Source organism: Morchella importuna (genome assembly GCF_003444635.1).
Source record: "Morchella importuna strain M04M26 chromosome Unknown Morimp01GS066, whole genome shotgun sequence".
NCBI lineage: Eukaryota > Fungi > Ascomycota > Pezizomycetes > Pezizales > Morchellaceae > Morchella > Morchella importuna.
Genome location: NW_025763462.1, coordinates 99404 through 125382, shown reverse-complemented (window position 1 = coordinate 125382; position 25979 = coordinate 99404). Strand labels below are relative to the sequence as shown.

Sequence of the window (25979 nt, the reverse complement as noted above, 5' to 3'; positions counted from 1 at the left end):
CTTTTTTGGTATCCAGAAATATAATAGTCGGCTTATTAAAACACCTAGGCACGCTATGTCTAATGATAATCCGATAGGCGGACAAAAAGGCGTTCCATGCAGACATTTCATCGAGGATAATGAGGGCTAATCGCTACAAGATGTAGTTAATATACTATGACTAATTATGTTACCTGTCCTAATTAAGAAAGAGCTAGAGCCGGAATTTACATGTAGTTCCCACGGTTTTAATTTCCTCTACATGTATTTGGGTTTCTTTACCCCACTTTGCATCATATACATGTAGTTATCACAGAACCGTGTTGAAATATGACTTCCGCGCCTAGGACCTTTTCACAATGAATCATCAAATGCAGTCACAATGGTGTCAAGTAGATGATGTCAACGGCTATATAGTCCGGTATATCAAGGTTTTTATGTGTATATAAGGACACCTATTTGCACTGTAGTCGAGTATACAAGCAATACAAATATCTTTCTCTATAATACAAGCATTCAAGAAAGCAGTCAATATCCGCTTATATTTCTAACAGTTTATGAGCCACCATTCAATAAGCATATTTTATTCTTTCCCATATCCTTTCCTTTATTATCTATGGAGTAAAAGACTGATACAATGAATCAACAGTTCGATCATAAACTTCATCATAGCCTCGGATTATCCCAAGCGTATAAAGAAGATGGAGGAACAATCATGATCCAACAGAAAAATAAACCAAAAATTAATCGACCTGAGAACTCCGAAGAGCTTCGGCAGAGACTCAACTTCCCGTTGTGCAATGGGAGTCTTGCGTTCTGGAACTCTGGTAAACCTGAGTAACCAGAGTTCGTCAGTTTAGTGATGCACGCATCAACCACTAAACGGATCAAAAAATTAGCGACCTCAAAGTTCCGAAGAACTTTGGCAGAGGCCACAACTTCCCGCTCGTGCAATGGGAAGTCATAACCACCGGAAATTGGTATGCTTGAGCACCAAAGTTCGTCTGCTCCGCTTGGAGCGGCAGACCTGATCTGATCCTGAAGATTTAGAGGGAGGGAGAGTAGGAGGCATTATATAGTACTTGGTCAAGTGGACAGCTGTCGAGAGGTATTGAGCCACGGCGTCTATATCTAGCTACTTAGTAAACTTGGCCCGCGCCCGATTGTCGCATATGTTGCATTATCAAGTTGTTCTCTTTAGGCGTTGAATGTTGTTGTCCTGAGAGGGGATTACACATATGTGTGCTTAAGTACACATACATGTTTAAATTTTTGTTTATTAGCATGTACGAATACGTCTTCTCTACTTTTAATTGACGTTTCAGAAGACAGTTGAGTTCATATAAAAGCCAAATCTTGCATTGCAATTGTATTGTACACCCACATGTAAACTTTGAGACTTACATGTAATTACATCTGTCTTCAGACAGAAAAATGACCCCTGTTAGTGAGATCGAGATTGAAAGCAGGCTTTCGAATCACCCATAGCTGCACACGGTGTACCAAAACAAAATGACACTCAAACATTAATTCAGCTGAAAGTTACATGTATGTGATTGTTGGATCGAACGGCTGAGCTCTAGTATAATCCAACGAGGTTAATTGCAAACCGTGATATGTTACATGTATAATACAACGAGTGACCTATCATGATCTCAAGCATCCCGGTTGATCGAAATACAACCATCCGTTGATCCTAAGGCCTTGAACGTAGTAACTCGTCTCTGATATGGTTTGATATGTTTGTTATCCGGGACGTTGAGGTTCGCTCCATGACACATAAGAAGTGGAATAACAACGACGCATGTACCAGTAAAACATATATGCGTACATATAAGTTAATCAGGTTCATACGTGTTTACGGTTCCGGGCATTGCAGGTCTTACCTACATGTACTAACGTATGTATGCACAAAGGGCAGTCCTTAAATGCATATTTGTCATAAACATAAACACCGCCGCAGCTCAGGGAGCTCAAGCAAATGTAGATACATGTACATGTACTACTGAGTTTGTGTTCCTTCAGTTTGACCGTTCACACTCATGTTAAGGACCACTCAGTGCTCATGCTAGTGCCCAGTCCCTACGGCTTGACCCGAGATGCCCAGCTTTCAAGATTTTCATAAAAGATAAGCTACGGAAAGCAGCATTAGATGGCTCTCTCCACGCTATTGATCTCCCGTTAAAAACGTAAATGTTGTTAAATACTTTCTAAAACTCTGTAAGATGCAGATATTTACGTAACACGACTGAGGGGTTAAACAACCCAATGTTATATATGTAGATGCCCTTGAGGTTGAAGAGAACTCGGCTCACCAAAGAAACGATGGGTTATCCTTATCACCCAGACATCACTACACCCACATCTAGCTAATGGACAGGTTTCGGAGGTGCAATCATCTGGAACGAGGCAGGTACAGGCTGTTGTTAATTTATGTATATTTGTAAGTACTGTCTGCCAAGAAAGGCTATGCTACATGTAATAACAAACATAACCCATGGGAGGCCGCAGCGCCGGGAAACTGTCGTTGGGCCAAGAATTCTGCGGTATACCGAAACGTCCACGGGACTAGCGGCATTGGAGGCCAAGAGGTATACGCGCGTCCTCGAGATTGTTTTGTCCTCGGCGGGTGAATTTGAATATGTCGAGGATCGAAGATGGAATGTGAATGTGGGGGTGTAAGCGTCCCGAGTAGTTAATGTGTTAATACTCAGAGTTAGTAAATACTATCTGGAGGCTGAAGAAAAAGAGTTGGACCTCTGCTTCTATTCGTCACTGAAACGGACATCTTCGTAATAACGCCACTTCCGAAGGTCAGGCAGGAATCCACAGGAGGCATCAACATCTTCATCGGTTTCATATCCATCCAGTACGTCCCCGAGCTTGCGCTGGACACTCTAGAAGGAAGTGCTCGGCACGATCCTTCCGATGCCTGCCCACAGACCCTTCCTTGTCCCTAACCGTCCAATTGACCCGCAGGAGCCACTCTACTCTATAAAATTCGATTATGTAGGTACGGTTGTGTGCGGATTCTGGTTAACAAAAAAGTCCCGGTCCACCCCTTTTGATTGGGTTCGGAGGCTGTGCATGAGCGCAGTGACTTTTGCATTTGATTCGAGGGTCTTGGCAGAACTTCATCAAGCATCATTTCTGGATTTCTTGACACAGCTTGAAGCTCTGTGGCAAGCATATTCACTGAGTTTGAATCAACTGATGTTATGCTGTAAACCGTGGGCCGACATAGAGTAAATACAGGTAATAATAGAACCCCCCGAGTTGAGCTTTAAAGCAAAACTGATAAATTAAGAACCTGCTATGGGACTAGCTCGGTCTCAGAGTCAAGGATTAACCACGACGCCATGTACTAGAGGAGAATATTACTGAATACTAGTGGTCTTTGGTACCTCGAGGCTCTTGAGCCAAGCGATTTAGCTCTTCCCCAAGTTTCGGGTCGGGGCAGCGCAAGACAGCAAAAAGTTACCCCCCGAAAATGTCTTGATAAACGGCAAGGTGGGTCATTTGGTAATGAGTTTAAGTTCAGGGACAAGTCAGAAGAAGGTACATGTAGGTCAAGTGCTATCCTAACAGTCCCCCTCTTCCCCGTGTCGTGTTCCACATTACTGTGGCCCTTTGTTCTCTACTCTCTTCCAAAGCTGTCTGTGACGAGCGCTCCTATCTTCCTACTTCTGTTACATCCTCCGCCCATAATGAAGCCTCGACATACCAGTGCGACTAATCTGCTATCTCTACTTGCAGCCTTTCTCCCCGCCGTAGTTGGACAGGACGAGAGCAATCCAGGAACGCACAGCACCGCTTTTGACCCGAAATACAATGTACCTGATAGCCTCACAATAAACCCACGAACACACCCAGGTCTCTTCAGCGTAAGTCCGATCCGGCTCCGTGTGAAGATCCGGAGATCCCCAATGTTTCAAGCGCCTGACAAAAGTAAAAAAATCGTGTAGTTCACCGGCCGATGGCTCCTCTCTCCCTCACGCCCTACCCGGCCGCAGAATCCGGTTTACCAGTCCACACTTTGGCCCGGAAACTCCGTGACCGTTCTAGCTCATGGCACTGAAATCTCTGTGAAAATTGTGCCGAAACCGCAGGGCTGGATTGAGGACTACCATTTCTATGTGTCGGTCGATGGTGGGGAAGACGTACGCTACAGCATTCCAGCTTTCAATTCAACCAAGTTGAACAAAGCTGAAATGGCGACTTCTTTCAGTGTTCCGATCAAGGAATTGGTTGGAGGCGCGCAAGACAACCCGGACGACATGCTTGAACCACACTTGATCCGACTTACAAGTGTTCCGGAAACACCATTATCTTTGAGGGCCTGGAGGTACAGAAGACGTTGATAAACGAAGGGAAAGGGTGGATGGAAGAGCAGGACGACAGGCTTTCGATCGAGTTTGTTGGTGAAGGAAGTGATGCGGAAAGGGAAAGCGGATTTTTTGGCGAACACGATATTCAAAATGATGATGAGCCGAAACCCTCGTTCGATATCTGGCGACACAGTGTGCAGTATAGAGTAGGGGAAACATTGGGTGTGAGACACAGCCATATCTCCGCAGGTTCGTATTTTGTTTATTCTCTCCCAGGAAAAAATAAACTAACAAAATTTTCGATTATAGGAACCTGCCTTCTCACATCCTGTCCAGATCAGGCCGGGCTATTTGATCAGTACTTCCAAACCTCTCCCTTCTCCCTCAATTGGGTGGAATCTGACTCAGATCTCGATCCGCACCACAATTCCCACCTCGGGGCACCTTACCGCTTTCCCGAACTATCTACCAAGCCACAAGTACCCATCCCGCCTGTCAATATCGTTGTCGTCGATCTTGGTGTTCTGGATATCCTGACCCACCGCCAAAACCCAGACGACTACTCTCACGCACTTGTCCTCTTTCTCGCGCGTCTCCGATCCCAAGCACACCCTGCGGCGCAAATTCTTGTAGTTGCAAGGAACAGTAACTATGTTGCATCTTCTTCCCCCCCCTATGCTCTCGAATCTACTCCAGAAATCAAACAGCTTCGCGAGAAGTTGTATACCGCTACCGAAAAAGCGGTTGATGTGCTGCGAAAAGAAGCAGCTGATGAGAATATACATCTGGTCTTGCTGCCGTCCACCGCCACATCAGAAGCGAGTGCATATCTTCAAGCCATCTGTCCATTTATAGTGCCATCTACCTCAGTCCTTTCCAAGCTCTCCCTGAACAGATTTGGCAGAGCGGCCACGCCGTCGAAGGCGCAGAAAGTATGCCTGGAGCTCGGTGGCCAAGAATATGGTAGCGGGTTCCGTTATTTAGGATGGAACTTGACTCTGATATCGATTGTGATCTTCGGTCTGTGGATGTCAAAGAGTATCCTCGTTGGGGCTTCCGCGGCATTATTTGGTAGAAAGACGCTGGGGATGGAAGAGGTTGAGGTTGAGAGGGGGCTGCTCAATACTGGCAGCGCAAAAAAGAATGAGAATTATGATAAGTCGGGTTAGTTCCTGGGTTTGGGTATATAGGCGTTTTTGATACGACTGGAACGCTTGTTACGGCGTAATAGTATAGCAGCTAGGGTCGGGTATAGAATATGTAGTTGTAATAGCAGCCGATGTTGGATAGGCATGTCCGCATCTTGGGCTGAGCGTTCATTCTGGGTTTTCCTTTGTTAGCAAATTAGCTCTCTCTCTCTCTCTTCATTTCGTATGTCGTTTCTTTCTCGTAGTTTTATCGAGGTTTGTTCTTAGATAATATATCCGTCAATTGCAATTAAAGAAGTTCGAAAGCTGGCCATCGTGGGTGTCCGCACATCTCTCTTTTGGTATGTAACTGCAGACAGAAAGAAAGGAAAGGAGAGCTTCTGTTGGGTATATAAACATTCCCTAGAAGCACTACGTACCCACCGGGGGTGGTGGACGGCGGGGGAAGCTCCGTCGCAGCGCGCATCACGACGGAGCTGACGCCGCAACGCCGACGGGGATGTTTGGTGACGAAGCTGGTCGACAGAGAAGCTTTTATAGTTTCGTTTTGGAGGGTATATGTAATAATTGCTTTTTCATAAGTATGTGCTATACATAGATCTACATTGAATCAGTGGTAGCGAACGCGCGTGCAGTGTTTAATTGGGGTTTGAGACCTCTGTCTCCTATTGCAATACGTATCTAGTACCGATCTTTCTCGTCTTCCAATGAATAAGGCAGTTATACCAGGCTAGAAGTATTCTTTGCATATATAGCCATGTTTTCTCATAGCTCCGGGAGCTCGCATGTAGCTTTTCTAGCGACGAGGGATAGTTTGGAGTTGTATCTGTGCGTATGCAGGTACACCTAACCCTAGGGCTCTATCTGAATTTTTCTACACCATCAGGTACTTTCGCGTAGGGGTGCATACATGTACATGGTTTCAAGACCAAACACAGGTACATGTATTTACTGAACTTTTCAGAAGCTTTGCTCTAGCTTGAAAATTGCAACCATCCGAATTGAAGTCATCCTTGGCGCCAAGGTATGTTATAATTGGGAAATATCCATGGAGCAAAATTGAATTGAATAGATATAATTGTTTATTGGTTATGTGCGTGTTCTGGCGCATTCGTAGATACCACCAGATTTGTCGTCAATGGGTCAACCCACGAAATTTACAAAAGAATGCTACTCTGTCTCCATAACAATTTACATGTATGTACTACATATAGTATACATGTATCTAAACTTCACACATACTTCCCGTGCATGTATCCCTTCGAAAGCTACATGTACGTCCGGCCGGTGTTGTCGTGAAGGATACATGACTATTACTTATGTATCCTATAACTATAGACTTATGACAAGGGATAGGTGGCGTGGTAACTTGTCCCCAATTATGTTGTATAAGCTAGAAACTCCGGAAGTCCTATTGATATCATTGTCGTCTTCCTCCTCATCCACTATTTCGGTCTCGGTACATCCATTAGAACACGCACTGCCTTGTAGTACACTGGCCACTCCGCATTTCACCCCCACTCTTCTCTAGATTGGAACTGAAACCACACGAATCCGAACCGGCCAATAATCCCATCTCTCCCGAGAACATTTCTACACTTTAGTCCTGGAATATTGAATGAATCAGGATAGTACGTTTACAAATACCGAGTCATATACCCTGCCAATGATGCATGTTAACGGAAAAAAAAGGAAAGGATAGAGCTGATGCGAATGGGTGACTTAGATATCCGGGCGCTGGCAGAGATAGTAGATGCCCGGAGCTTGGTGAAATGATTATGGTGGTATGTACGTAGATTGAATTCTACTGATAGCATAGTTGAAGCATTTGTGGCCATCAATCCACTTGGGACCATCCTTTGACATGTTGATTAACTAGAACGAGCCTATAGTCCATAATATCGGACATGGAGTAAAGTATCACGAAGAGATTTATTGAGAATGGTCTTTGGCATCTTAGGAAAGCGGATAATTTACGCACCAGTAACCTTTCAATCCATAATGCCAAGTTAGGGTCAATGATAGCTTGGCCTTTTCTCTCCATCCATCTATCTCATCGGTCGGGTGAAAGGCTTGCTGATCCCGTTTCACACGGCTAATTGAGAGAGTCCACTACAGACATACTCTCCAATGATATAAATGGTAAAAACTTCTCGTGAGGCCAATCCCCTCCATACTTTTATCTGCCAAGTTATGCAATTAATGACTCGGAATTAAACAAAAAAAAAAATCTGCCAAGTTATCGCTCACGTGATTGAAGACTTGGCATGTTCCAACCCTACCCACACCCGCCCCCGCGTCACTCTAATTCACCCCACCAAGGTGTGACATGAACACTTATCTACCACCCCCCCGACTTCAATTCCCGCTTCATGCTCACCCGCCAATGCCGAAGCCAACTCCTCATCGTTCACCCGCAGCAGCGCCTACTCCTTCGCAGCTTTTCCACCGGTAACGATGAGGACCACACGAGGAGGCTGCTCAGACGACGCATGAGCATTGGGCTCCCTGCCGACACAACAGGTATTGGTGGTAGTAGCGGTAATGGGGGTCTGGGGAGGTGGGATGATGCGCCGCCGACATTCTCGTGGAGTCGGATTCAAGATGGTGGGTTTGGCCTCATCTTTGCTTCTTTTTTTTCACTTTCCTTTTCTCGTGGGGGAGGCGTTTGGTTGACCATATATGCATTGCAGTGTTACCCTCGACACGGCCGAAGGGCGTACATTACCAGCTCACCGACGTTGGAACCACTACCTCCGCATTTCTTTCCGCAATCTTCAAGCCAATTCAGGCTTTCTTCCCAACGCGCACCAACGAGTACTCGCCACCCCCCCCGAAACCGCTCTCCATTGCTACACCAACATCAACACGCGCCCTGCGTGACCTCGAGGAGGGAATTCTATCTACTGAGAAGTCACTGAAATGGATCAGTAATAAGCACAGGGCTCTAAAGTCGCACTCGCCATATCTACAGCTTAGCAGCCGGGCCGTGGTATCGCTATTCCAGAGACTCTTGGAGGCAGGGATGTACAAACGTTTTCTGGAGGTTCTGGAGAGCGAGGATGTGCTAGCTGAGGAAGGTGTGGATCTGGTATGGATGAGCCTGGAGAAGTACGATGCGGTGACGAGGCGGAGGATACTCGAGGGGTTGTGCGAGACATGCAAAACCCAGCATCGGCGGCGGTTTAGAGGGATGTTAATGGGGCTGGATTATAAGGTGGAGAAGGATTTGCACATGGATGTCCTAAACGAGACGGCGCAGATGTTGTCGCAAATCCTTGTTGTGAAGGCGCCGACGGAGGAGGGGTATGCAGCTGAAGTGGCCAAGGCAACAGATGTAGAAGAGCTGTCTGGGGTGTGTGATAGGATCGCTGCTGGGACTGTCAAGATAGGTGTTGAGACGAGTCAAGCGGTGTTCCGTCGGTTCTTGGAATTGGGCGGGATCAATGACGCGGTCAGGTATGCGCTGAAGCCGGCGGTCAATGTCCCCGGAACACATAATATCGCAAGGTTGTGCGATGCACTCTGTGATAAGTTCAGGTATCAGGATGCGTACAGGCTGATCATTGACGCTTTGAAGGTCCAGTCATTCGGATTCATCTCAGATTTAGATGTGCTGGCTGGTGTACGCACTGTTGATAGACTGAGTGGGAGAACTGAGGATGAGCTTGTAGACTTATGGGAGGCCCTCAACACATCGTACGCAATATCAATAAGAGATATTACCAAGGACACTTTTGGCGCGTTTATTGGACGAGCCTGCCGGCTCAAATTTGGGCGACGGTCACAATGGTGGGAGGGAAACGGAGCTACTCCGCTGCTCAAAATGTGTATGGAGATTATCATTCTGCGTCTGCGCGGAGAGGTGAACACCATGCATCTTGCAACCCTCATGGAGGCCTGGATATGGAACTGGCAAGGGGACGAGGACAAGAGGGTTGATACTACGTCACTAGACGAAAGCATCCCATTTCTGCCAAACTTCTTGGATATTCTTTCGCATGAGCAGCTTGACCAGGTCCTCATCATGGTAATAAACAGGATAACTATAAACTGCCAACGAAGAGGTAACGAGATATTCCCAGTGCGAGTATTGTGGCCGTTTGTTTCCTCCGTGGCCAAAAGTCAACTTTGGAGGAACGAGGAGAGCGTGGCACTCTGGGCTATTGAGGGTGCTGTATTAAGGAAAGGCCTAGCATCCAAATACCTCGCCTTCCGCAGCGACCCTGAAATCGCTCGCTTTGTCGTGCGCCAGTACCTCCCCTTCCGCATGGCCGTTGAGGGTGCAGACGGCACCGAGAAAGAGAACGCCAAAGCCGTCTTCATGCAGCTGCGGGGGATGGACAACCCCGGCGGCACCATAATTACCAACCCCGAAGGCAACTCACAGGCCATTGGCCCCTTCGCACATGCCATCCTCGCCTTCAAAGACACCGGCATCCCATGTCGCACCCTTCTCCTTGACATGGTGTACACCCTCTACCGCCTCATGCGGCCCCAAGAAATCGTCGAGCTCCTCCGCGACCTCAACGCCCACGGCATCCGCCCCAGCTCCTCCCAATACTCCCTCCTGATACGCACCCTGACCCCCACGCACCCCTCCAGCGCCCTCTCGCTCCTCAAAATCTACGCAAAATCCCAATACAGCGTCTTCGCCGCCTTCATCGCCTCCACAGCGTCAAAACACCCCCACCTCGCACTCGCCGCATACCGCTTCCTCACCCGCCCCAACGTCTTCCCCTTCACGCCCGACCAGCCGTGCCTCGCGCCCCGCCGCCTCCCAAAACGCCGCCTCCTCCTCGCGATGGCCTGGAAATTCGCAAATTCCCCCGCATTGACGGCAAGGCAGTGTCAGCGCTGGGTGCACATCTGCTACGGGACAATGCTGAAGCTTGGCTACGCCCCCGGACCAACGATGGGGCTGGCAATTGCTGTTGCAGCAGTCCAGAGAACGATTAGGGAGGGTATTCCTGTCAGCATCAACAGCGCGCGGCAGCGATGGGTGATCCAGGCTGTCAAGAGACAGGCGGGGACGAAGAAGGCGGAGGAGGTGGCGATGATCTTGAAGAGGTGTGAGGATCTGCGCAAGGAGCGGAGGCGGCATAGGGATCGGGACAGGTCGGTGGGGTATCGGGATGTGGAGCTGTGGTTGGAGAAGATTAGGGGGCCGGATGCGCAGTGGTAATCTGTTTTCTTTTTTGTGGCTTCTTGTGTATAATGGACCCCGTGTGTATGTATATTGTTTTTCTCCCTCTCTTTTTCTCCCCTTGTAATTTTTTTATTCCTGATTGATCATGAGCGGGGAAAGGTCGGGGGGGGGGGGGTCTAGTTGTTGCTGTTTCTTTTTTGGCTGGTTGGCTTTTTTGTATAAAACTTCTTGGGTTGTTGCTTGCCTATAGGTCTGACGATGTAGACGGGACTTTTGTTGCATTTTGAGCGTACGGGATATCATTTCATTATTTAGGTGTGGTACGGTGGGCGTGGTTGTTGTAAACTTGTATATAGAGCCAAAAAAAAAAATGGGGTGTTGGTGGCGGTTCATCATATAAAATCACTCGGTGGGTATTATTTTCTCTCTCTCCTCTTGTATGCTACTCCTAAGGAATGTTGGGGTTTGGGGCTTTATACGTAGGAAAAAGGGTAGTAGACAGTAGCAGTACTATTGTGAATGGAATCAGAATTCGAATCAGGCACTGCTCCTATTACTTTTCACCCCCCCGGCCCACCGAAAACCATGCTTCTAAGCAATGATCAAACAAAGCACACACAAAGCAAGCTCGATCCAGCAGCACAACCGCCAAAACCAAAATCCAAAGCCAAAGCCAAAGACGAAAAAAAAAAAAAAAAACAGAAAAAACACCAAACAATAAAATTACCTACATACTAAAAAACTACACCCACCACACCACACCGCACCACACCATACACCCCTCACTTACACCTCTTCTCCACAATCCCCGCGCCATGCTCATCATACTCCTTCCTACTAATCCACAACTGATGAAACGCGCCCAAGCTGGCCAAAATACTGCCCCCCAACCAGCCCGCATAGCGCCTCTCCACGCTATTCCCCGCCGCCATAACCCTGACCCTCGGGCCCGGAAACGCAGCCGCAATCTCCGCATTAACGCGGTCCGTGAATCCATATACGAGGGAGCCCGCGCCCGTGATGACCACATTGTTAAGGATGAGCTGCTTCAGCTCGATATCCACGTCCTTCATCGACGCGTGGATGAGCGCGTTGAGGCCCAGGGTGCTGCTTGGGTCCGGGTGGCCAGCGTAGTTCGTCAGCATCGACGGCGGATGAAAGATCCCCTCCGCGACGCGGTGGCGCTCCGAGTTGAAGACGAGGTTGTAGCCGTCTGGGAACTCAAACGGGCGGCCTGTCGTCGAGAGGAGGGACGTCGCAGCGTCGTGTGCGCCCGTAGAGGGCGGGAGGGGCCCCGGGCCGGTCCACACTTGCGCGGTGTACTCCTTGAACTCGGTGAGGACGCGCTCCTCCTGGAAGCGCTTGTAGGAGTCCGTTGGCTCCTGGCCAGGTGCAAAGGTCTTGTAGACTGCGTCGGCGGGCTTCCACGCCTCGACTGCATTCTTCGACAGCACCTGGTAGTGCGCGGTGAGCGGGATGGCGGCGGAGGCAAAGTAGGCGCGGATCTGGTCAGAGAGGAAGGAACCGCCGAGCGGGGAGCGAGTGCAGCCCTTGCGCAGGACGAGGCCGTCGTGGATGGGCGTGATGGAGATGTTGGATGCGCCGACGTCGATGACGAGGCCCGTGGCTTTTCCGGAGGCGAAGCCGGCGCAGACGCCGGATTTGGCGAGGTAGAAGGCGGGAACGTCGAAGTCCTCGAAGGCGATCTCGATGGTCTTTTCGCGGTTCTTGGGCGGGTTCCAGGAGGGCTCGGTCATGAGGAGGGGGTGCTCGGCGAGGGTTGTGGTCAGGCGGGAGGTGATGGCTGCGCGCCAGAGAAGCGGCGCTGTGTCCCAGTCCGAAACTGCGCGCGGGGGGGGGGGGGGGAATTGTCAGTGGGTACGTACTCAATGTCACGGGTAGGGGCCGCACCTATGCCGTCGCTCATGGGATTCCGGATCTCCATGCCAGGCCGTATCGCGTGGACGTCGTTGTCGCCGATGAACAGCTTGCGGGGCTCGTCGCCGACGGCATCGATGACTCCGTAGTCGCTGGGAATGACGCTCTTGGGTGTGTCTTCACCGGCAAAGCCAGCGCGGGTCCACGCTGTGCCTGGGTCTAGCACAATGGCAGAGATCTCATCTGTGGAGTGCGTTTGTTAGTTTCTGAGATGAATCTCTAGTAGTAGCTGTGAGTTTTGCGGGAATGTAATGCAATGTACCTCCTCCATACTCGACCGTTGAGGGCGCCTGGTTCGAGGAGAGTGTCTGGTGAAGATGGGACATGATTTCGTGAATGTTGTGGAGAGATTGGGGGGGTTCAGCGTTGTGGAGAGATTGGGGGGGTTCGGCGCTGTGGATCGTTTCTTCAAGCTCTTGAGGGAACGCGTTGTGTTGTGGGGCCTGGCTGCTGTGGCAGTCAGTGGCTGTGGCACCAGATTGTGGAGCTCACACGCGCGGAGGGCGGAGGAGGGTAACACGGCATCTGATTAGATAAGATAACGCCGATAAGCAGTGGGATACCAAACGACATATATAGAGTCTATCGAATGACAGGAGAGACGGTAATGAAATTAATAGGATCACTAGAAGTTCCATCTTTATACGACGCAATCGAGGTCAGTTTTCACAGCTGAGTAGACGCCGCTGACAGTCATGGCAAATTTTGGTAATACTGAAAGATCTATGGATCGAAGCTAATTACACACTGGCCAGTTTAAATTTCGTAGCCTAGAGGACATTAATATTAAAGACGCAAATTCACAGCGGATCTTAGCCCAGATCAGATAATTGATCTGTAAAATCAAGCAATTTGTCAACACTTCCCAGCGGGTCACAGACGCAGAACCGGGCAATAATTAAACCCTTGCCCTATCTGACCCACACCGAGCAGCTTTCCTGAATGCACTACCGCCAACACGCAACATCTTTTCTCGGGGAGCTGGCCATGCACGCCGGAGACGAAACATCAACCGAATCATGGATGCTTGACCTTTCAAAGGTATAAATAATCGAATTGGCGGGAACCCTTATGGCTCTAAATATATAGTTACTAATTCATAAAGAAATCCCTTTAGCAGTTCACCACCACCCTACCACCCTCCTCTTCGTCGTCATAACTCTCTCTCTTAAAAAATACATAACCAACAATTCTACTACCTACAAACAAAACACATCCCTAACCCACCTCCTCGCCCTCCTCCTCCTCCTCCCCTTAACGGGCCCCGCTGCCGCATCATCACCTATAACCCACCACACCTGCCTCTCCGGCGTCTGTGCCCCGCTCTCGTCACGTACATTTGACGTCCGCGCTTCTGTATACATTATTGGCGCTGGGTATGCACATACCTGCGCCGGTGTGAGGGTTGCCGGTGGTAGGGAGATGTACAGGCGGTGCGTCTCCATTTTTTGGTCTAACGGGAGGGGGTTGGTGGGCGGTGGGGATGCCAGGGAAGGTAGGTGAGTTATGAATTGTAAGTTGGCATATATATGGCTGCTTTCTACGATGTGCTGATTGGGTATCGAAGTATTGAATAGGATAATGCATCATGGTGTATCACTCGGCATAGAATTGCGTGCTGCTGTGTATGGGGTGTGGGGTTTTGACATTTTCTCATAGGGGGATTTGCATTTAGTCTCCTGGTCTTCAATTCTGGGGTCAGATGCTTCGACAGGGTGAGTAGACCCTTCGATGAGTGTCCACCTGCCCGTACCAATATAATGAGAAGTATCCTGCGCTTCTAGATAGGATGGACATCTCCTGGATTACATCTCCAGGATTACATCTCCATTGATTGGCTGTCGCCGCTAACCTGGTCTGTCAGCAGGTACTGATCATTCCCCAATGACCTCGCTCGTTTTACACCCCACCACCCACTGGCTGCAAGTCACCGGCCACCACTCTGTCATGTGCCCAACGCCCCCGTCAAAACATAGCAAACATCTGAATCCCACGGCCCCTAGATATATCCCAGTAACTCACTCTAAAAGGCTTGAAAATAAACACAAGATTCCACCCCCCATGTACCTTTCTGGCTACATGTACGGCGATGTTTCAAATACCCCCCACCCCATGAAGTACGTTTGTACAAAGAGCGACTTAATGTATCGGTACATATCAAATCTGGCACAAGCTCCTATAACGATTAGTAGACAGCAGATAGATGATGCTGTTTGAGTGCCCTGTACAGCAGGCAAGGCTCAATGGTAGGTGAGTATGGAAGAGGGGAGCACAAGAGAGATAACTGGGGAGAAGAATGAGTGGGCTCAGAACTCGGGACAGTTCACCGCTGGGTATATTTGTGTCTAGATTATGTGAAGAGAGGCTTCGAGTGAAGGTGGGGATTTAGCTCAGGCCCGGCTCTTTTGTTCCGCTCTCCATTGAACGGGCTAGAAAATCTCTCCACAGTGGCCATTACTCTCCAACTGGAGGTCTTGAATGAGGATATAGGTTGGTGCGTGTGGGGGGTTCGCAGAACTGGCGCCTATTCTCGAGCAGGATAGAGGGAAGGGAGGGGGGTAAGATGAAGAGAGAGTGAACGAAATCTTGTAGAGAGTGTGTATCGATTCCTACACCTTGGGGCCATCCTTGGCACGAGTGATACTACATGATTCAGCCTAAGCCTGGTGTTTGAGGGCTGGGTAACCAGACCACGACTCTCACACGCAAACCTACGTACAGACACCCAAGAAGCACGTTTAATAGGCTGCCTCTTCTTTCTTTCCCCTTCCAACAATCATCAACAGCTTCACCATTGGCCATCAACCATCCGATCTCACCAGCATTAACAAACATTTCTCCATCAGATTTAGCACTTATAGAATCGGTATCATACTTGTTTCTTGTCCTCGACTTATGCTTAGTTTTGGCTATGGGATCCTGGGGTACGGGGTGGGGGGGGGGGGGGGGGCGGGGTAGCAAGGCTCAGTGTTGAATTATCCATTATTGGTTCTCGCTACATTACGATTCCAGGTCCTAGTTAGGGTCTCTGTTTGCCGCACGGTATGGCGGATCCAGGTTCCCAGAAGGTATTTTCGGACTCATTTACGACACAATACTATATGCTGTTCAGAACCAGTTTCCGCTTGCATGTGGCTCGATATGCGCAAGAAGGTTTAGCGAGCCAGTACTCATTCACACGAATCAGCACTACGGATACCATTCGACGGTAAAACACATCGCAAAACATCAAAGCCGACGGTTTTGTATGGCTTATTGTCAACAAAATCAAGCCATTAATAATGGCTCCAGCTCCTTAGGCTCGAATGATTGAGCATAGCCTTATCTAGTCTCGGAAATCTGCCAGCTACATATTGTCTTTGTCAATATACGAGGCCTCGATAAAGTCTCGGGTCTTTAAGTTCGAAGTATAAAACGATACTCTTAATACAAACTGCACCTCCTACCAGTCACGCCGGCATCTCTCGCAGTCAGCGATCATTCTACAACATGAAACTAAGACCATTACCTTGGGGTGCTTCTTAGCTTGTCTTGGCCTATTTTTCGAGACAAATTCTCGGCATATTTGTTCCGAAGAACTGCGGTCTTAACAACTGCATGTCCTACCAACACAAGGCTCTCATAGATAAGAGAAACATGTTTTTCTGCTATTTACCCATAAGTCCACTGGTTGGGTTGGGCAGCCTGATTTGAGCGCCCATGGTGCCGAGTGATATCCAGTGACTCCGCACCGAAATTGATTCATGCACACGATAAGGAATGCGGGTTCGATCAGGGAGCAGGTGTTTGGATAGATATAATTGACAAAGCCTCTCGGTCCTCTTGCCACCAGAGAATATTCCATTAGCCATGCTGAGACAAAGAACTGCCCCCGAGACCGGAACACAACTGGAGTTAAAAAGGTGTCGCCATAGCCATACATGGCTCTGACAATAGACACTGCCAGAACTACATACAGCTACAGTTTTATATATCAATTTTGGATTACCCAAATATGTAGATCTTCAGGAAAGGATAACTACTTAGCCCTTCAGAAAGCAGAATATAACTAAACCGAATCACAACCCCTCATGTATACCAAGTAACAATAGGTAACAGCAATACTAATATAATACTAATACTAATACCCCCGCTGCCGCCACTGCCGGCCTCTATATAAGTTAAGCATACATATAACACAATCATGATGAATCCACGTTTACGTCTAAAGAAAAAACCCACGGCCACCCCACCCCACCCCACCCCACCCCACCCCGCATCACACAACCCCACACCATACTACACCAGGACATAACCTACATTTCCGGAGAGAATAGAAGAGCGAAAGACAGAGAGAAGAGAAAGAGGAAGTGAAAGAGGAATAGTTAGGACATACATAGTCAATTATAAAAAAAAGGTATTCACAAACGCCAGCCAACCTCAACAAACAGACCCGTCCTTTCCCATACAAAACCCAGAGCCATGTAATACTATAATAATAACAAAAAAAAGACACGATAAAACACCAACACAGAGAAAAGGCAGCATAGAGAAGAAGCGTAAAGAAAAAAAAAGGTTAAAAAAAGTACACCCTAGCTCTCCTACGACATCTGTCTAATCCTCGAAGCCCCGTCGCCGCCGCCGCCACCAAAGGCGCCTCCACCTCCACCCCAACCCCCACTTCCACCCCTACTACTCCCCCCACCACTCCCCCCGCTCCTCCCACCCCTACTCCCACCCCTACTCGCACCCCTACTCCCACCCGCCTGGGACGCTCCACCAGAGCTCTTCTTCGCCGCACCCGCCTGCTTCCTCTGCGGGCCACCACTCCTCCTCCTCCCGCCCCTCCCCCCAAACCCCTTCTTCCTCGGCCTCGCCCCGCCCCCGCACTACTCGCACTCCCGCTCCCGCCCCCACCACCACCAGTACGCGCCGCATTCGCAACCTGCTCCATCATCGCCTGCTGCGCCTGCGACATCTTCGGCGGATTAAAGTACTCGCTCTGCGCCGCAAAGTATCCCGACCTATCGCCCGTCTCCGCGCCGATCTCATCTCCGCCGCCGCCGCCGCCATCGCCGTCGCCGTCGTCTTCGTCTTCGTCGTACTCGCTGCCGTTGTCGTCGTCGGTGGTGACATGCGCGGGCGCGGGCACTTGCGATAGGTCTGCGCCCTGCATATTTGTTTCGCGTTCCTCGCGCAGCGGCGCGGTGATCTTGAGGAAGGAGGCGCCGAAGCGGTCGGCTTTGTCGGTTGCGATGTTTGGGATTGCGCGGAGCTCGTCGAGTGCTGTGGGGGGAAGGCTTTGTTAGTTATCGATTTTTTGGGATCATGATATGCACAGGAAAAGGGGGGGGGGGGGGTAGTTACTTCGTGGGAGGCGCAGGCCAATGGTTCGTAGGACCTTGTCCGTAAAGACGCTCTCAATCCTCTCGAGCTGTTTCCGCTCCATGATCTTCTGCCGCAGCTTCTTTGCGTCCGCCACAAAGCGCTCCATGATGTCCAGCGCATACGAATCATACCCCTCGAGCTCCGGATCCCCCGTGATCGGCTTTCCCATCTTCTTCTTCTTCTGCCCCGAGAAGCGCTTCTTGCTCCCCCCCTGGCGCACAGGCATGAATCCGAGGCTGTCAGGCTGCTCATCGTCCTCCTCTTCTTCGTCGTCGTCATTGATCACAAACCCGTCAAGCTCATATTCGCTACCGCCGGCGCCAAATTCCTCCTCTTCCTCTTCGGCTTCGGCTTCGTAGTGGCGGGTGCGCTGCACTTTCGTCACGTTCTCCTTGAACTGGTAGCGGCTGCGGATGCTCTGGACCTCGAGCGCCGAGGCCGTCGTGTGGCTTGATGCTGTCCGCTTTGCTGCCGCGGCGGCGGCCTTCTTGGGGAAGGCCATCGAGATTGCACGGCGGCCCTGGAGGATCGGGTTTGCTTTTGCGTTGTTCAACTATCGAGGGAGCGAGCGACCCGTCAGTATGGTGATCTCCCTTTAGCACAGAAAAAAAGTTGAGACGAAAAATAGATACTCACGTAGACATGGCTGACATAGAACCCGGCCTTATTCTGCACATGCTCCTCCGTGACGGCTCCAATCTGGACCAGATAATGAAACAGCCTCTCACAATCACTTCTATCCCACTTCTTCCCCGCGCCATATCCCGCTAGCTCATGGCTCCCACTATCCTTATGCGCCCTACTCGCGCTGCCGCGGAACACATCAATACAGTACAGCAGCGTCTTCTCGTTCAGCTGCGACACCACACTCAGCGCAGCGACCGCCATGTCCGTGACATCCACATCCTCATACTCGATGCCCGAGCAGCAATTGTCGCAGCCGCGGTCACACTGGTCCTCCGGGAAGTTCTCGCCAAAGTAGCGCAGCACCTGCACGCGGCGGCACTCGGCCTTATTCTCGCAGTACTGCACCACCATCTGCAGCATCTCAATCTGGCGCCGCTTCTGGTCCGCATTGCCGTCGCCGTCCTTGATCATGCGGTACAGCGTCCCCGTGTCGCCGTAGTTGTAGAAGAGGAAGCAGCCGCTGGGGAGGCCGTCTCTGCCTGCGCGGCCCGTCTCCTGGTAGTACCCCTCGAGGCTCTTGGGGACAGTGTAGTGGATCACGAAGCGCACGTCGGGCTTATCAATACCCATACCAAAGGCGATAGTCGCCACAATGACATTAAACTGCCTTGCCTGCCACCCCTTCTGCAGCCTCACCTTCTCCTCCGCCGCCAGGCCCGCATGGAAATGCTGCGCCTTTATGCCACGGGCGCGCAGCTTCTCCGCGGTCTGCTCGCAGTTGGCGCGCGAGAGGCAATACACGATTCCCGTCTTATTCGCATACTTGGGCTGCCTACAGATGTCGACAATCCTGTCCAGTATGTCCTTCCCCTTCTGCAGCACCTGGTAGTGGAGGTTGGGGCGGTTGAAGCTCTGCTGAAACGCCTCGCAGCGCGGCATGCGCAGGTTCGCCGTGACGTCCATCTGCACCTTCTTCGTCGCCGTCGCCGTCAGCGCGATCCACGGCACATCCGGAAACTTGTCCCTCAGCTGTCCGAGCGACTTGTAGTCGGGCCTAAAGTCGTGCCCCCACTGCGAGACACAGTGCGCCTCATCAATGACCACGCGCGCCAGCTTCCCGCGGCGGTGCAGGTGCACCAGCGTATTCACCATCTTGTCGCTCTTCGCGATCATCTCCGGGGTGATATAGAGCAGCTGTATCATCTCCTCCACATCCTGGTGGTAGAGCGAATCATACAGCACGCCCCTCTGCATCTCACTGATCTCGCCATTGATGTAGAACGCCATGACATTGAGCCTCTGCAGATGGTCGACCTGGTCCTGCATGAGCGACAGCAGCGGCGACACCACGACCGTGACGCCGCGCGTCTTGCCGGAGCTGATGACGGCGGGCAGCTGGTATATGAGCGACTTTCCGCCGCCCGTGGGCATGAGCACGAACACGTCCTTGCCCGAGAGCGTGGCGTTGATGGCCTCCAGCTGGTTGTTGCGGAAGCCCTTGAGGTTGAATCTGCGGCGGAGCTGGTCCGCGACGTCGCGCGACCACGGGTGCCGCATGGCCGGGCTGCTCATGTCGATTGTGGCGGCGCGCTGGACATGCAGGCGGGCGTGGGGGCCTGCGGGGGCGATCTGGGACTTTTGCGGTGTCTGGTTGCTGCTGCAGGGCTGCTGCTGCTGCTGCTGCTGCTGGGTGGTGGTGGAGCGGCCGAGGACGTTGTTGATTGTGCGGGGCTCGGGCGGGGAGTTGCCGGATGTTCTTGTGAGCGGTGCTCGTGGCTTTGCGGCGGTTTTTGATGATGTGCTCTTCTGGGCCTGGACGAGCTGGATTTCATCATCATCATCGTCGTCGCTGATGACAATCTCGCTGAGCCTGTGTGAGGGCGTCTTTTTGGCCGGCTTCATATAACTACTGACCGTGTTCCCAAAACTCTGCTGCTGCTGGTGATGGTGATGTTCCTGTCTGCTACTCGTCGAGGTACTGAATCCCGCCGCCATCTTCCCCTTAAAACCCGTCACCGTCCTTTCCTGGCGACTAAACGTTGCCAACACCTGCTGCTGCTCCTCCTCCACCATCTCCTCCACATCAAAGTCCTCGCCATAATCGCTCCCATCGCTCTGCAGCGCCGGCTCCGGCGGCACATCAGAGTCCTCATACCCGCCCCTCTTCACCGGCGACCTCCTACTCCTCTTCGGCGACTCCCACGCCGACGGGCTCGGCGGCGGCGGCGGCGACCCCATCCCAATAATAAACGCATCCCTCTTCGCCGCCCTCTGCAGCCTCCTCGGCGACGCCCACGCCTCCATCAGCGACATATCGCGGTCGTCGTCGTCCTCGACCCCTTCTTCCTCCTCCTGCCGTCTGATAGTAGGGCTACTGGGCACATACTGCGTCTGCCTGACAACCTGCGACGCCGCGCGCCTCCTCGTCGGCGTCTCTGGCACCACCGGCTGCGTCGCCTCAACACACACACTCGTCCCCCTTTCTCCCCCTGCCGCCTCCAGCGCCTTAATGCGCGCCTCAAGCGCCTTCACCCTCCTCCTGAGCGCCGCCGACTCCTGCACGAGCGCCATCGGCGGCATCGCGCCGTCGGCGTTATAGTCCGACACCTCCTCCATCTTGGCATAACTCAGCCGCGTAGCCTCCGGGAGCATCTTCTTTAGCTTGTCCAGGTCGTAGCCGGCGAGGCCGTCGTCGTTGTCGGTACTGTCGGTGCCGGTTGCGGTGCCCGTGCGGGCCTTCTTCTTGGTTCGGTCTGAGCGCGGGGTTGGCGGGATTGCTGTGCGTTTTGGGACGCCGGAGAGCTTTGTGGGGCTGTCGCGCTGGAGCGGTGATGCTTCGTCGCGCGGAGGATGGGGCCGGCGGCGGTCTTGTGTGTGCGGGGGGATTGGGGGGGGGATTGAGGATGCGGGGCCGCGGCTGGATGAGTCGGCTTGTGCGATGGCTTCCGTGAGGTCCAGGTCTGAGGCGCCATAGTCTTCATCGTCATCTGCTTCCGGCTCAAACGGCGGCGAGGGCTGTTCGTCCCCGCCTCCCTCGACCTCGAGAAGCGCAATCTCGTCGAGTCTAGTATCCATATTCCGTCCCATTCCATGATCATCCTCGTCGGGCTCCTCGATCGACAGTGCTCCGTCCGAGTCCTCTTGATCCGAGCTGGGGACCACCCGTCTCATTCTCCTCTTTGACGGGGACTTTGTGTTATCAGCGCGAGTCTTTTTCAGCCGCTCGCTCTCGGAGATGGTCGGTTTTGGCGGCCATGTCTCGCCCTGTGTCAGGTCCCTTGTGATCTTGACGGTTCTTCTCTTCTTACGGACCACCTCCTCCTCCTGCTCCTCTGTGATCTCGATAGTCCCATTGCGCGCACCACAAGATTTTGACTTCCGCAGCTTCCCCACCCTCGTCGTTACCTGCTGCTCCTCCACGCCTGCCCCCCTCCTCCTACTCGAGGTGGTAGCAGCGGGCACAGACGCAGTCACGGGCTTCAACACCGGCTGCATCACCTGCGACAAGTCCGGATAGTCCAGCTCGCCACCACCCATCTCCACACTCCTCTCATACGGCGGCGGCGGGTCCGACGGCACCTCCATCACCTCCACCGCACCCTGCCTCCTCTCCGGCGTCGAGCGCCTCTGCGTGCGCGGCGATTTCGACGGGACCCCGTGCTGGGGGTTTCCGTCCTCAAACTCCAGTGAGCTGCGTTTATTCGTTGTGCGGCGGACGGGGGAGGGCTGTCTGCTGGAGCTGCTGCCGCCGTCCATGGCTTCGTCGTATCTGAACAGCGGCGTCGATGTCGACGTCAGTGGTGGTACTGTCCGCTGCGTGCCTGGTAGTGGTGTGGGGGCAGGTATTTTCTGTGGTGCGGCGGCGCTGGCGGTGGTGGTGGGCTTGACGGTGGTGGGGGTGCGGCCGATGTAGACGGGCTCGTTGTCGTCGAGTGTGAGGTCGATGGTGTCGATGTCCATTAGTACGTGTTTTGGCTGTGGCGGCGGGCGTGCTGTCGACGGTGGGCGGGAGGAGGAGGAGGAGGATGGTGCGTTATCTGTAGTACACACAGCCTCTCAGTAACAGTTCACTCCATATCCATCACAGGAGAAGAGTTAGTGGGGGGTAATTACTCGCACTCAACCCCGGAGTTCTCGCCGCCGTTGCTGCCGCCGTCCTAGGCACCTGCGTCCCCGTCGGCGTCGACGTCCCAGCCTTCCTCCCCGCCGTGAGCCTCTTCCTCCTCACCTGCTCCATCTGCAGCCTCGCCATCTCCTCCTGCTCTTCCAGTTGCTCCTGCTCTTCCAGTTGCTCCTGCTCTTCCAGTTGCTCCTGTGCGTCTCTGTCCAGCTCCTCCTCCTGCTGCTTCTTCCTTCTCTGCAGGCCCTTCTTCTCCTCAGCGGTCAGCACCGGGGGCAGTAGCGCTATGGGTGCGGCGGCAGCGGTGGTGGTGCGCGGCGGCGGAATCTGCGGACGTTCCCGTCGGAGCCAGGTTAGGTGCGGTCCGAGGTTGTGTTTTGTGTTCATAGAGGCGGCGGAGGGTGGTGGTGCATTAGGCGGTGGTGGTTGTTGTTTGTGGGAAGAAGGAGGAGGAGGGGCGATATGATATGTAGACGCGGTGAAGAGTTTCGTGTTTGGGTGGGGGCACGTGATCTGAGGCTTGGCGGTTGTGGTGTAAAGTGGAATTGGGATGACAGAATTATATACGCGTTTATTGAAGGATCTTCATTCCACAGAATTATATACACGTTTATTGAAGGAAAGGAAGAATCTTCATTCCACAGAATTATATACGCGTTTATTGCTGAAGGAAATCACTGTTATCAGCTGTAAACTCCCCGCCCTTTTCAAACTAAACCTACAGCACAACCTTGAATACTTATACACATATCTGGTCAACAGACCTATCTCTTGAAGTATATGTTCATTCATAGTGTACCTCCCTGAAATGTTCGTGGTCTTGAATAAAGAATTGAAGGGTGGGGAGGCCCCTACATGTATGTACCTAGAATCAGAAATGAAATGACTTTACACACACACACACATACCCTGTCTCGGATTCCAGCACTGTGTGTCTGACCAACCAACACAACAAACCTCCAAACCCTCCCATAAAAGTCCTCTCACCCACCTCCCACCGTCCAATCCCCCGCACCCTCCCAGAGCCGCACCTCCCCCGAGTCCCCCACCACCGCACACCGCACGCCGCAATGCCACCAAAACGCCCCCGCCCCGCCCCCGCCAACTTCGCCGCCCTGCGCCACTACTCCCTCGCCCCGCTCCCCTCCAGCACCACCACCACCACCACCACCACCCCCTCCACCGCCCTCACCACCGAGATCCAATCCCTCCGCCGCCTCATCATGGACCAAGAACTCTCCATCTCCACCCTACGCCAGCAGCTCCCCTCCCCCACCACCACCCCCTCCCCCAACACCCCCCCATCCCCCAAAACCCACCTCCGCACCCTCCGCGCGCGCAAAACCGCCCACGACACCACCTTCGCCACAATCGACCACCTCCCGCCCGCCGCCTCCCCACTCAACCTCCTCCTCGCCTACCGGTCCGTGCTGCTCGTCACCTCGCGCACCGCCGAGTCGCTCGTCACCGTAAAAGCCGCAATCAGCGCCGCCGCCGCAACACTGGACCGTGAAGCCGCCGAGCTGGGACAGCAGCGGGCTATTACCGAGGCGCTGGTGCGGAGGTTGGAGCGTGAGGAGGGGGAGGGGGAGGGGGAGGGGGGTGGGAGGGGGGTGGCGGAGATGGTGAAGCGGCGGAAGGAGGTGGGGAGGAGGACGGCGGGGGTGTTGAGGGAGGTGAGGGGGTTTGTGGGCGGGGTTCTGGCGGGGATGTTGCTTGCTGAGGAGGTGGGGGGAGGGGTGGTGGGGGATGTAGTTGTGGAGGAGGGCGGTGCGGAGGGGGGGGGGAGAAGGGCAAGGGGAACGAGAAAGGGGAGAGGAGGATTGACGAGATGTGGGGGCAGGAGGGGGAGGCGGGGGAGGAGCCAGAGAAGAGGATGGCGAGGGACTTTATGGAGGTGCTTGAGGTAAGCTTTTATTCTCCCCCTACCACCATGAGTGAGTGTGCTAATGTGTGCCGTGTGGGCAGTCACTAATGAACGCCTCCCTCGAGAACGACCCCTACATCCCCATGAAGCAAGACACAGCAATCGTGCGCTTCCTCGTCAGGGCCAAGGTTGCGGCGTTCCATCCCAAGGACGCCCGCAGGCTGCGGCTGGTGGACTTTGGGAGCAGCGTGGAGGATGGGTAGTCTGCATGCAGGAGAAAGGGTATTGGCTGGCGCTATGGGTGTTTCTTTTTGTTGTTACTGTTTTTTTTAGATATGGGGTGGTGTAATCAATCAATTGGCTTTGTTTTGTTGGGCGGTGGTTAGCTGTAGGTAGTCCTTAGCTAGCATGTGGGTGGATGTAGACCCGCGAGAGGTCTTAGTTATGAACTTTGCCATCATTTGGATGCAGAAACCAGCCAACCAATGCGCTAGGCTGCAGGCCCCCAACGCTGTTTCTGTGAGACTACAATTTAATCGCATCCCCGGCCCAAGTATTCACAGGCTCCACTTACAGCCCACTGGGTAGTGAGCTCATTATTATTATAATGGGATACCTACGCCAAATGGTATTTATATACGCCCAGTACACACACACCCCTCGCGCTCGCAATCCCCAGACGCACGAATAGACGCAGCCGACAGTGACTGTACTAATGTAGCCATATACAGGCGAGTGATACACAATGAATGACCCAACCAACCAGCCAACGCCAAGACACAACCTAATCCATCCCGTGACTAGATGTATGTAGAGCTCCCATACGTTGAATGCTGCTCTCCAGAAGCAGACAGGGAGACTGTGGGGTCCGGTGTGGGTACATACCTACACCCCTACACAGAGGGCGGCTCCTAGTGGCACAAATGAGATTTTATGGAGGTTGTGGTACTGCTCTGTGGTAACACTGTCGCGTATAGATGGTTTATACTGGGACGAACCGTCTTCACCTGGCCGCTGGCTCTACTTGGGCGCTCGGTGCTGGACAAAAATGCGTGTCGAACGTTGTGCCAAGACACAGACGAGTGATATGCCATGAGTGCAACTACCTCCCTCCTCTAGTCCACCTCGACTCCCAACCCCCCAACTCTAGGTCCCCAACACCACAACTACCAGCTACCAATATAGTTCACCCCCATCACAACAGATCCATATACGGCTATACCCTCCACACATCCACACAGACCAGACAGACCAGACAGACCAAAGCAGACGAGAAAGCAATATATTCTCATTACTCCCCCCCCCCTCCATTATTCCATAACCTATACCCCCCCCCCCCAATCCCCACACACCACAGATCCCCGCGCCAAACCCTACGTGACACAGAGACCAAAGGATACCGCACGCTATAAACGCACCAGACAAGGCCGCTATCTAACATCCAGCGTTCGTATGC

At 52.5% G+C, this 25979-nt stretch overlaps 5 protein-coding genes across 5 annotated transcripts; 3 read left to right on the top strand and 2 right to left on the bottom strand.

The window, feature by feature from the left end:
- Positions 1-2448: 2448 nt before the first annotated feature.
- LAJ45_11397 (uncharacterized protein) lies at positions 2449-5476 on the top strand (the record flags this gene model as incomplete). The annotated part of the gene is made up of 8 exons (XM_046120905.1): positions 2449-2657; positions 3224-3234; positions 3287-3308; positions 3371-3543; positions 3736-3863; positions 3945-4226; positions 4289-4556; positions 4617-5476. 8 exons carry the CDS (start codon positions 2449-2451, stop codon positions 5474-5476), a joined length of 1953 nt encoding a protein of 650 aa, XP_045965933.1.
- A 2351-nt stretch (positions 5477-7827) lies between these two features.
- Positions 7828-10640, top strand: LAJ45_11396 (uncharacterized protein; the record flags this gene model as incomplete). Its single annotated transcript, XM_046120904.1, has 2 exons — positions 7828-8062; positions 8149-10640. The coding sequence occupies 2 exons, from the start codon at positions 7828-7830 to the stop codon at positions 10638-10640; spliced, it is 2727 nt and encodes a 908-aa protein (XP_045965932.1).
- A 746-nt stretch (positions 10641-11386) lies between these two features.
- LAJ45_11395 (uncharacterized protein) lies at positions 11387-12868 on the bottom strand (the record flags this gene model as incomplete). Its single annotated transcript, XM_046120903.1, has 3 exons — positions 11387-12447; positions 12516-12725; positions 12805-12868. The coding sequence occupies 3 exons, from the start codon at positions 12866-12868 to the stop codon at positions 11387-11389; spliced, it is 1335 nt and encodes a 444-aa protein (XP_045965931.1).
- A 4254-nt stretch (positions 12869-17122) lies between these two features.
- On the bottom strand, positions 17123-23043 carry LAJ45_11394 (uncharacterized protein; the record flags this gene model as incomplete). The annotated part of the gene is made up of 5 exons (XM_046120902.1): positions 17123-17410; positions 17467-17807; positions 17889-18462; positions 18546-22573; positions 22650-23043. The coding sequence occupies 5 exons, from the start codon at positions 23041-23043 to the stop codon at positions 17123-17125; spliced, it is 5625 nt and encodes a 1874-aa protein (XP_045965930.1).
- Positions 23044-23726: 683 nt separating this feature from the next.
- On the top strand, positions 23727-24786 carry LAJ45_11393 (uncharacterized protein; the record flags this gene model as incomplete). Its single annotated transcript, XM_046120901.1, has 3 exons — positions 23727-24332; positions 24500-24562; positions 24625-24786. The coding sequence occupies 3 exons, from the start codon at positions 23727-23729 to the stop codon at positions 24784-24786; spliced, it is 831 nt and encodes a 276-aa protein (XP_045965929.1).
- Between the last annotated feature and the right edge of the window lie 1193 nt (positions 24787-25979).